The sequence below is a fragment of the Coenobita brevimanus genome, chromosome 114, assembly GCF_032717465.1.
Source record: "Coenobita brevimanus isolate Jiangsu-jjx chromosome 114, ASM3271746v2, whole genome shotgun sequence".
NCBI classification, from domain to species: domain Eukaryota; kingdom Metazoa; phylum Arthropoda; class Malacostraca; order Decapoda; family Coenobitidae; genus Coenobita; species Coenobita brevimanus.
Genome location: NC_137067.1, coordinates 7127015 through 7139514, shown reverse-complemented (window position 1 = coordinate 7139514; position 12500 = coordinate 7127015). Strand labels below are relative to the sequence as shown.

General features: G+C 41.2%; 1 protein-coding gene across 1 annotated transcript in view; it reads left to right on the top strand.

Annotated features, from left to right (window-relative positions):
* Nucleotides 1–12500, top strand: part of LOC145418458 (uncharacterized) — a 75402-nt gene that overhangs the window by 33056 nt on the left and 29846 nt on the right. The window contains exon 6 of the mRNA XM_080286875.1: nt 11058–11206. Within this exon, the coding sequence (XP_080143001.1) occupies nt 11058–11206 (149 nt within the window). The remainder of the gene's footprint in view (nt 1–11057; nt 11207–12500) is intronic.

Here is a 12500-nt window from a genome sequence, read left to right as displayed (position 1 = left end):
GATAAGTAAGCTGGTAAGGAAGAATCTTAATGTGTCAGATAAATAAGCTGGTTAAGAGGAGAATCTTAATGTGTCAGATAAATAAGCTGGTTAAGAGGAGAATCTTAATGTGTCAGATAAATAAGCTCGTTAGGAAGAATATTAATGTCAGATAAATAAGCTGGTTAGGAAGAGAATATTAATGTGTCAGATAAATAAGCTGGTTAGGAAGAGAATATTAATGTATCAGATAAATAAGCTGGTTAGGAGGAGAATATTACTGTGTCAGATCAATAAGCTGGTTAGGAGAAGATTAGTTTGCCAGATAAATAAATAAGCTGGTAAGGAAGAATATTAATGTGTCAGATAAATAAGCTCGTTAGGAAGAGAATATTAATGTCAGATAAATAAGCTGGTTAGGAAGAGAATATAATGTGTCAGATGCATAAATAAGCTGGTTAGAAGGAAAAAATTACTGTCAGGTAAATAAGCTGGTTAGGAAGAGAATATTAATATGTTAGATAAATAAGCTGATTAGGAGAATATTAATGCGTCAGATAAATAAGCTGGTTAGGAAGAGAATAATAATGTTAGATAAATAAGCTGATTAGGAAGAGAATATTAATGTGTTAGATACATAAATAAGCTGATTAGGAAGAGAATATTAATATGTTAGATAAATAAGCTGATTAGGAGGAGAATATTAATGTGTCAGGTAAATAAGCTGGTTAGGAAGAGAATATTAATGTCAGATAAATAAGCTGGTTAGGTGGAGGTGGTGGGCAGCCTTCCTACCTGATGGGAATAAGGGTCCAGTGGCCGTATTTTCGTGCTGTTAGGAAGCTTACTAACACCTCGTCCTTGCTGGTTTATTTCTGATTCTACGCCGTTAGTATATTTTTGTACCATTAGGAGGCCTACTATCACCTCTTCCTTACTTTTTTTTTTTTTCTTATTCTGCTCTATTACTATAGTCCTGTATTTTACTCACGCCATTTATGTCAACATTAAAAAAAAGTATAAGAAGTAAACAAAAGAATATTAATGGGAAGTCTGGAAATAAAATCGTTAAGGAAAAGGGTGTTGAGAATATGGATGCAGTTCTCTAAGGCTTGAGTTAAATGGTACACTCAGTTCCTTACATGTGGAAATGGTCATGTCTGGAGTTGTCTTAGTCTGCATTTTTTCGCTGTCTTTGATCTCCTGTCTTTCAAAAGCAATGCATCCACGCATATGGAAATGAAAGGATCTTGCTTTTGGCTCTCGTGTGTTTTTTAATGTAAAGAACAGTTTTGCAGATTTCCAGTCATTTTGCATAAAGAAGGGGGAGGGGTATTCACGAACATTCGTACAATCAGTTCGCACTATAACTCAGGTTTTGATTTACAGGAGAAACGAGAACCATGGAAAGTTTTTGCAGTGCCTTTTATTTGTCCATCCTGGGGGAAAAAAAAAAAATCATAATTTTCCATTCAAACTGCAATTCATTTTTGCAAAAACAAGACACGAGAATATTATACACTCACATTATCCCTCCTATTAACAAGGAGTGATTGTCATCACAGACCTGCGGCGATACTATTGCAGACAATTTTAAACGTTTCCCTCTTTGAAACTCATAGAATCTATGAAATTGTTTTATTATAATGCCTCCTTTTGGCCAAAACTGAAAACTACTAAATAATCAGCTGCTGCATCAGTTGATGCAATAGCTGACATGTCAAATCAGCTCAAAATTTCGAGCTGAGCAACTTTGCATTTCATAAGAAAATCGCTCAGAGCTCTCCAAGAGCTGATATTCGAACCTTCCCCAAAGATGGAAAAAAAAAAAAAATCCTCAGCTGTTCCACTTACAGACATGTCGGTTTCGCCGCAGGTAAAGGAAGCTGAGTTACGATAGGAAGTGACCGTATTTTTTTACTTATCTCAGTCACGGGAAGGAACAGTGAGGGGGAGGTCAGACTAGGCGGATGTGGGGTATTGTTTTTGTTGAATTAACGCCTGGTGGTCTAGTGGATTAAGGTGCTCTGATTGGATGTGGTTCATGAGGATTTATATCCAAGGTATGATTGAGCTTTTCTGCTGACAGAATACCACTCAGGGAAGAGCAACTGGTCACTCCCATCAAATGTCGGGACTAAGTAGATTGGCCCCGGACTCCTACACTGCTGGTGGGGAAATAAATGATTGGATGACAGATTAATAGAAAAGCGATTGATTGATTGGTCGATAGATAGATGAACATGAGAGAGAGAGAGAGAGAGAGAGAGAGAGAGAGAGAGAGAGAGAGAGAGAGAGAGAGAGAGAGAGAGAGAGAGAGAGAGAGAGAGAGAGAGAGATCCATAGCACCGCAGAACCTAAACCAACCTAATTTTTACTTCTCCTGAATTAACTCAAACTTTTATTTTTTTCCTGGCTGTGGGGTCACCTCAAGGGAAAATAATTTAGAAACAAGCCTCCCACACCTGATTAGTTACAAGGGTGAAAGCAGCAATCCACGTGAAGAAGTTACACCGAAAATACGCTAGTTTGAAACACGGGATTCAGTTATATTCAAGCGATGAAGGAGACGCTTTCAGATTTTAGTGTGTCTGTCCATCTATAACCAGACGCCATAATTCCGCGTCTCTCTCTCTCTCTCTCTGTCTTTCTGTCTGTCTGTCTGTCTATCTGTCTGTCTATCTCTCTGTCTGTCTGTCTGTCTGTCTATCTGTCTGTCTGTCTGTCTGTCTGTCTGTCTCTGTCTGTCTGTCTGTCTGTCTGTCTGTCTGTCTGTCTCTGTTTGTCTTTGAGTTAGTTGTTTTACGCGAAGGGGCACTAACCTACCGCCAACCCACTTGCTGACACGTGTGGAACGCGAATGGGTTGGCTATATGGTTACCACCCAGCGTTCTAAATGGTTTTCTAGCATACAGGAAACCATTAGGCTTGTCACTCAATGTAAATCCACCTGAAAAGAAAAGAATAGTATTAAAGTGTGACAGGAAAGATGGGAAAAAAGGGAAGAATGGAGGGCAGACACAAAAAGAATGATAAAGGTGAAGGAGAAGTAGGCGGAACCACGTCAAGTGAGTGGATGGTGGTTGCCGCCACCTATCTCTGTGGATAAATTGTAATAAAGTGAAGAAGGTAAGTACCAAATTTCACTCAACTCGGCTGGTTAATAAAGAAAATAATTTATTCTGGGGCCTCAGGCTAATGAATCACCTTTATTTAAGATTTTTTAAAATTAACATCAAATCATTCAGGTTAGGATATTCACCTAGCAATAAAGATGTTCTCATATACATCTTTACTACTATATGAAAGAGGGGGTTGTAAGCTGAGGGAGGACAGCGAAATGACGGGGGACAGGGCAACATGGAGGTGATTTGTATGTGGCCACCCCTTACGGGAATAAAGAGTCTGGCAGTAGATAGATAGATAATAAAGATGTACGCGAAATTCTCGCTAGTATGACGAGACTTTCCGTAATAAAAGCAGGTTAGAATAGGTTAGGGTCCGTATTCTTGTCGGTTAAGGAAGCTCCCTAACACCTCTTTCTCAGTGGTTTGTTTTGCTTATCATACATTACTGTTGTCTCTGGTGTTGCTCAAATTATTCCGATATCGCCATACTCTTCTTAAGAAATATGCAAAATTATACTAACTAACCACATCCAAAAACAAATCGCTTAGGAAGAGGTGTTAGGGAGCTTCCATACCAGACGAGAATTCGAGCCTAGGATGCGTCAGGTGGTATAGAAGAACTCCTTATCTCCTTTATTATGTTGCTATCCTTGTCTTATTTTTGCTACTACCAGACGATTTGATTAACATTAGAGATGAAACTAGTAGTGAAGGGGTTAATGGAGGCTACATTATCCCCTCCAGTTCAAAGCGTCTGCCAATAGCTGAATAAAACCGTCTGGAGGCAGGAAGAACTTAGTCAGAAGTAAGTCGCTGATCTGAAGGCGTAGTGTCAGTTGGAAAAGAAAACTGAATGAAACTCTTCTAGACAGGCCGGTGAGGGGACAGACAGGTGTGTGAAAAAAGACGCAGAAAAAATGACTATCGAGAGCAGGAGGATTATTAACATAGATTATTGCGCTTCGTTACACATCACTGAGGTGGTTTGGCCATGTGGAGAGGATGGAGAGTGAGAGACTAACGGGGAGAGCGTATGTGAGTGAGGTGGAGGGGAGGAGATGGAGGGGGAGACGGTGGATGAGATGGAGGGATGGAGTGGAGAGGTATATGAGAAAGGGGGTGCAAGTTGGGGGAGGGCAGGGAAATGGCAGGGGACAGGGCGACGTGTAGGCCATTTGTTTGTGGCCACCCCTTACGGAATGAAGGCGTCTGGCTATAGATAGATATATAGATAGACAGATAGATAGTTAAAAATCAGTCTTTGCCTAGAATACGGAACAGGGCAGGTCCTTAACTGTAAAAAAACACAAATATCTTCTCAAAGTTTGGCGATTATATAGCGGAAATATCGAAGCATATGAAATGTTCACTGGTAGAGACAGGGTTTTCAAAGTATTTCTCTATCTATCTATCTATCTATAGCCCGACGCCCTAATCCCTCAAAGGGTGACCGCAGACAAAACACCTCCAAGTCGCTCTGTCACCCACTAGTTGACTACCCTCCCCCCAACTCACTCCCCCCTCCCTCAAATACCTCTCAACTCCATCCCACCACCTCATCCTTGGTCTCCTCCCTCCCTCTCCCTCCCTCCACCTCACCTACATACTGTACACCCTCTTAGTCAGTCTTTCATTCTCCATTCTCTCCACATGTCCAAACCACCTCAGTGTATTTCTCCTAATTTTCTCAGTCACATCCACATTTCACCAGTTGTAAATTTTCTTGAGTCGGAGATGGGAAGGTAATTGTTTCTGTGACTGTACCCTTGAGTGAATAGTGACAAGGGTGAAAAAATACGCTTGTTCATACGTTTCACAGACCCGAAAGTCGAACCCAGGTTTTCCCAGATGCCGGCTGGATGTGTGTAAGAAAGGAAATGGACCAACAGTTTGCCATATTAGGTGGTGAGGGTCTGGCAGGTTTAAACAGAGTGGTCCGTAAATAGCACGACAAAAGAAGCTCACCTGATGTTACTTTATTTGTTGCGAGGACTGCTCCGTCTGCTGATGTGGGCGTGGATGTTGCCGTGGGAGTAAGAGATGGATAAATACTACTACTGATGTGGGCATGGATGTGGCACTGATAATAAGAAATGATTAAATGATACTGTTGATGTGGGCGTGCATGTGGCAGTGGGAGTAAAAAAATAAATGATACTACTGATGAGGTCGTGGATGTAGCAATCGGAATAAGAGATGAATAAATACCACTACTGATGTGGGCGTGGATGTGGCAGTGGGAGTAAAAAATATATGATGGTACTGATGTGGGGGTGGATATGGCAGTGGACATAAGAAATGAATTACTGATACAAGATAGACATTGGTAACGCCAAGCCGTCCCCACAACACACGAGAACACACCAGCGGAGTGACAGAGGATTGTTAGGTATGGGCCAACCTGAATTCCTGGCGTCAAACCGTGTGTAGAGTTGCTAAACGTGAAGATATCAGAATAATGCTATACCCTTTTTTCTCTAACTTGGCCTATAATGACACTCTCTCCATCTTGAATGCTGAGCTGTAGCAATACTGTAGACCAGCATTAGAATGTGATACTATAGTACTTTCATCTTTACTTGGTCTATCTTTTCGTCCTTCTGTAGCTTATTCCACGTAGCCTACTAACAGAGAAAAATAATACGACGGCTCTATATCCTATCCATAGCAATTATTCCTGACTTGCATAATATTCTTGTAACAACTATGCGTTCAAGATGGAGAGATGCCAGTTTTAGGCCAAGTTTGGGTAAAAAGGGTATAGTCATGAAGAAATACTATGAAAAGGATGTACAGCCTTAGCATCGTCCAGGGTCACCACTTGTGTACGTGAAATAAGCTGCAAATGTACGAAAATCTGGGCCAGGTTAATGTGAAGAGAATGTAGCGACCTGAGTTTCCATAAATCGCTAGAAATATCGTTAAAGAGTGTGTGATATTGCTAAAATAGGCATGGTCTATAGTATTACTAAAAAATGTTGCACTATGTAGAGTTAAACCATGGAAACCGCTCAGGTAAAAAAAAATCCATGAAAAATTACAAAAAAAACTGGATAGAGTAAAAGGTCTATTCAGTGTTAAATTCCGCCCAGATCTCAACAAATCGCTAGTAGTATCGCTAAAGTCTATACGATATCGTTAAAATAAGACATGATCGATTGTGTCCTCAAAATTTTGCACTAAATAGAGTTGAACCTTAAAAGAATGCCCAGAAAAATCGTTAAAATGTGGATAAAACCAAAATTCAACGTTAAAATCTAGTGCTAAGGAGTTAAGACAGCAAGACAGGAAATTGGCCAACGGTTATCCACATGAAGAGGTGAGCAGTCAGGCAGGTGTTTTAGCTCTGGAGAGGAAATCTTATCACCACCGACAGATTGTGTGTAGAGCCGCTTAACCCCTTCCATCTAAGGACATCGTTTTCACATTATAATCATCAGGCTTTGTGGAAGAAGGGCCAGTACCCGAAGAAACTCATTTTTCAAGAAAGGCCTTAAAAAAATGTGTTAAATCCCCTTACGACTTCATACTTTGATTGTATGTTTATAAGAGGCATACAGCTGAAAACCTCCGCAGTGAGTAGAGAAAGTGGGCTTTCAACATTTAAGAATATAACACTTTCGGTGGTAATTCATGGGGTGAGCAGGAACGTAGCCAGGATTACGGGAGAAACATGAATTTTGGGCCCGTACTCTTGCAAGATGAGGAGGGCTACTAATTCCTCTTCCTTAGCGATTTATTTTGCATATTAAATCTTTCCAATCTCTCGTATCACAATGAATCCTTTGTATAATCGACATAGATTGCATAACTTAGAGTGACAAGCCTAATGGTGTCCTGTAAGCCGGGAAACCATTTACAACTCTGGATGATAACTATGTACCCAACCCATATGTGTTCCCTACGTGTCAGCAAGTGCGTTGGCGGAGGGTTAGTACCCCTCCCCGTAAAACAACTAACTCAAAGACAAACGCGGTTAATTGTAATACAGCGAAACTTATAGATGTCTATATTTTGAACTTCTTTGCAGCTAAAAACTCGTAAGTTAATTTATGAGGTCCTTTCTGAGCTTGATAAAATCGTCTGTAGGCAGGAAGAATAATAATGTTCGAGCCGAAAGTTATGTGTCTGTTTTCCACCAACCCTTTCCGTTCAAGAGGCCTTTCCCATGCTGAATAAAATCGTCTGGAGGCAGCAAGAATAGAACATAAATAACATCCTGCGAGCGAATGAGTTAAGCGTGTAAGAAAGGAAACGCGCCAACGGCTTTTAGATAAGATGGCGAGGTGGCGGCCAGGTGTCCAGCTCAGGCCAGGAAACCATTATCGCCAGAGACAGGTTGTGTGTACAGCTGCTGACCCCGAAGACGCTTGCTTTAACCTGGCACAGATTTCGTCATTTTGTGGCTTATTTCACGTAGCTTAATGGCAGAACAAGACAATACTATAGCTTTATCTCCTTTCTATAGCACTGCTTCATGATCGACCTCTTACTAAATTGTTAGTCTGTTGTTGCAATTCAGTTTTTAAGATGGAAAGACGACAGTTTTTGGCCAAAATGGAATAAAATGAGTCCAGAAATATTGCTAGCTGAAGAAAGCTTCTTCTTTTCCCCTTCGAGGCGTTGAGATAATTCATATTTTGTTCCAGGCATCTCCAGACAATTGGGGTAAATCTTCGACTTGGATGGGTTAGACACAGCCATTACTAACTTCTTTAATACAAGACATCTCTCCTCATCCCAGTAAAGTCATAGGAAATATAAAATGCATAGTGTGTCTCGAGACTGAGGTGATTCCTTTCAAGGCAGGAAACATCTAACAATACTCTTTCTACCTTAAGTTGGCTTATATTCTCGTCTTTTTGCAACTCATTTCACGTGGTTCAGTGGCAGGTAAAGACAATGCTAAATCTCTACAAACCTTCCAAAACACTTCGTGACTAACACCATATTTTATTGTCAATTTAAATATCAAAATTCAAAATGAAGAGATGGATTCAGGCTTACTTAAACGCCTTATAGTGAGGGGGATAAGAAGTATCCAGTGACCACTTAACCCTCTCACTCCCATGATGTGTTTTTATTTTTTCATTTATTTATTTATTTTTTCTGTTGCCTCCAGACGATATCTTAACTTTGGAGATAAGATTTGTACTGGCTGTGGTGGGAACAGTTTCCATTAACCTCCTCATAACCCAGTCCTTCATGTATGTAAAAGATCAGCTCTGGAACTGTCTCCCTCTTCGTGTATTTCCTCCTGCCTATGATCTCCAGTCTTTCAAAAGCAATGTGTCCAGGCATCTCGAAATGAATGGTTCTTGAATTTGGCTCTCTGTTATCTTAATACTTGCATTTTCTTGGAGGGGACAATTTGCAGGCTCCTGGCCTTTGGTTCCTTTTTCCTTGCATAACCCTCCACGCTGCATAAAATCGTCAGAAGGTAGCACGTTTAAACAAGAAGGATCACTCTGACAGCGCAACAACTCCTTCCACCAGTTGATATAAAGATCGAACATTTTACTTTGCTCTGACACCTTGACCTTTAACTGATTGTTCTCGAAATCGAACCCGTTTCTCATTGCATTACACAACCCTCACAACAAGCATATATAAAGCTGTTAGAATTATTAATAACCCGGCTATTGTAAATAAAAACTTCCCCTACAAGATGAAATGTTGCTTCCCTTGCATTATTTTACAGATATTTTCATGGCAAGTGCTCAGACGAAGTTGCGTCCATTGTGCCACCTCTCCATGCCTTCCCTCGTGCTACACGGGCACCTGGTAGCACTCATGACTGGAACGTCGCTCAGTCATATTGTAGAACTTCTGCCTATCAGAATGAATGGTTCTTGCATCTCGCGTGAACTCGCTTCGCCGGAGTTGTTTACCCCCAGACTTCAGCTACAGCTGTTGAAGTCCAGCTGTTACAGATATTTTATGAATGGAGGACGCCAGAAATCTGGTGTATGGTATTATTTTAAATTCATTTGTTTTTCCTTCCTCTGCTCTGTTATTTAAAAAATCGCATAAAACATATTCATGTTGATTTTTCTAAGTCAAACTTTGATCTAGCTCAGTGACCTTGACCTTTGACGTATTGTTCTCAGCAATTAAAAGTCAGCACTAAGGCCATCCCTCTACCCCTCCACCAACTTGGGTTAAAATCGGATGTATTTTTTTGAGCTATTTTGTTCAACACACACACACACACACACACACACACACACACACACACACACACACACACACACACACACACACACACACACACACACACACACACACACACACACACACACACACACACACACACACACACACACACACACACACACACACGTTGAACAAACCATAACACTCGCACTCACTTTGAGAGCGCAGGTATAAATATAAAATACGTCATTGGGTTCAAGGGGTTAAAAATAAGTTGTTGTTGTGAAGACTGAACGGTTATGGCCTGACTTGGACCCTCTCCTTTGGCCTCAGTAAATTGCCTTCGTGTGTGTGTGTGTGTGTGTGTGTGTGTGTGTGTGTGCTATTTTAAGAACATTTTTTGTCTGCGTAAATGTGCCATGCATATAGTGAAGGAGTGAGCAGCAGTCTCTGTGGCTTGCATTCTCGTCAACTTAGTAGTATCTCTTTCTTAGCATAATATTTTTCACACGACACCTTATCTTACTCCCCTGTGTTATCTATGGCTCTGTAAAACCAACATAAAGTGAAAAAGTAACATGAAGGAGAATACTGACACGTCATATGCAGAAACAAACTGGTTTTTGGTGTTCTTGAGTAACCCCGATCTGTCAGACCGGGCAAATCCATCAACCGTAGGGAAGTAAGAGCATCTACTGGGTCATCCCATGCAGGGGCGAGGCACGGGGAGAGTGTGATTTGGTTTCTGGATGGACGCCTCACTTTCATCTCCCCACCCAGTTATCAGGGGCACCATAGTAGGCTCCACATCTCCTATTATTGATTTTGTGGTTACCGTTATGGTATATGGCTTCCTGGGTTACACGAAGTCATTTGACTTGTCACTCAATGTAGAGCTACCTGAAGTGGAAAGAAGAGTGATAGAATGTGACGGGAAGGCTTGGAGGAAGAAGAGAGGAGGTCAAACAAAGAAAAAACATGATGAAGGTGAAGGAAACAGTAGGTAACACTGCATCCTGTGAGTGGATGATAGGCGTCCCCACCTACTAGTAGAAACAAAAGGGTAGGAAGGAGGTGCCGGGGAGCCTCCATGTTTGACAACAGTATCGGTTCATGAATCCCATTCAGCTCAACAATATTTTCGTCATATTTCCTACTACCACGCGGTTTTGTCTTATTTAGGGAAAGCAAGTCACAAGATAGTAAACTGCCGCCAGATATCCGAACTCCTTCGATACGAAGACATCATATTTCTTTTATTCTCGCTAGCCTCAGACTATTAAGACATTCCGTATACGGGGAATGTATGAAACCCCCACGAAGCTTCTCAGAACAGTAGGCCATTCCTAGGTTGAATAAAATCATCTGCAGGTAGCAAGACTGAAGTATAAGCGAAGTCTTCACAACTTTTACTCAGTGCAGTTAATTTTGGTATAAGTATCATGGTCATCTCCCTCCCTCCCTCCGTCCCTCCCTCTCTCTCTCTCTCTCTCTCTCTCTCTCTCTCTCTCTCTCTCTCTCTATGTATGTATGTATGTATGTATATGAGAAGCCAACCCTGAACTTTTTTTCCTCACTGACTTTCCCATTGCTTTTGATATCCAGTCATTTCAGTGCAGTGTGTTTAGGCATTTCGAAATGAGCGAGTTTCGAATTCTGCTTTCAAGTCTTCTCGATTTCTTTTTGTAGGAACATTTTTTGCAGACTCTCAGCCATAGTATCTGAATTTCTGCATTAAACAGTCATTGCTCACCGAGGCAACATAATGGCAGTCTTGTCTTGATGTTGTTACAGCTCAGTGTGACAACGGTGGCTGTCTGAACAGAGGAGTGTGTGTAGCACCGGGGCAGTGTAGGTGTGCCCCTGGTTATACAGGAGACCGATGTCAAGATGCCCCCATGCAAGGAGACCAACCACCTGCATACACCTGCCCAGAGCCACAGGTACGCTTTATTACCTCGTAGAATACGGTGACATAATTTTTTGTAATTATTGCTATCTCTAGACGAATACAATAAGTTCTGGAGAGTTTTTTTTTTTTTTTTTTTTTTTTTTTAAGTAAAGGGGTTTGATAGAGCCTTGATTAACCCCTTTACTACTAGGAATAATCTGTAAGTTGGGGAAAATCATTTGATGGTAACAAGAATGTACTCAAGAAATTCGTCACTTGTTTAAGGGGCGAATCTTCTGAACATACTCTTCCCAAAGGTTACAGGAACATAAAGTATAATGATAAAAAATAGAGAAGGGAGTATGGAAGTACAGTATCAATATTTTGCTTCTCAATCAAACGTATGAAAGTGACTCTTGGGCTAAGGAAATCTCTGGTAAGTAGTGAAAGGAATGGAAATGAGTCAGGTGAGAGGAGCGTGACTGTAGAGTTACGCGAAGAGACAGCTAGACTTGTTATGAGGAAGTTAAGGTGCGATGTGGTGCCGATGTTGATGTGATGAGAACGTTTAGAAATATTCTGCGGTAATTTGGATATGTGGAGAGAATGGAGAATCTGAGAATAACTGAAAGTGCATGAAAGCGAGATCGATGGAGAAAGGGAAGGGGGAGATCGAGGATGAGATGGAAGAATGGAGTGAAGAGATACATTAATAAGGGTGGTGTGAGATGTAAGGACGGCAGGTGGATGGCCGAGGACAGGGTGACATGGGGGTGATTTGTTTGTATCCAACCCTTACGGGATTAAGACAAACAGATAGATGGGTAGCAGTTTGCTCTTGTGCATATAGTTGTCAACCTCTGTGGCCTCATTAACTTAATCTCTGTGGTGCTTCCCATTGCAATGAGTCGGGGTGTGGGACTCTGAAAGGAAACAGTACTAAACTAGAAAGCACTCAGAGAATGCTTACCTCCACCAATGCCGTTGCAGGATCCGGATACGGATCCGGCCCCAAATTTATTAATTTCTTTTTTGGCCCATGGCCCACCCTTTCACAAAATTTCATTGAAATTCACCGAGAACTTTTCGAGATATAGTGTGGCCATACAAGGAAAAAAATCCTGGATCCTGATGATGATCCGGATCACAGCCAAAATCTAATGGATTGTTCCTTGGGCCATACCCTACCCCTCCAAAAAAATTCAGCAAAATTTGTTCATAACTTTTTGAGTAATCCTGCTAACAAACAGGCAAACAAACATACAATCAAACAAACCAACGCAGGCAAAAACATAACCTCCTTGGCGGAGGTAATAAGGTGGTCTCACAACTTTTAGGCCCACGCT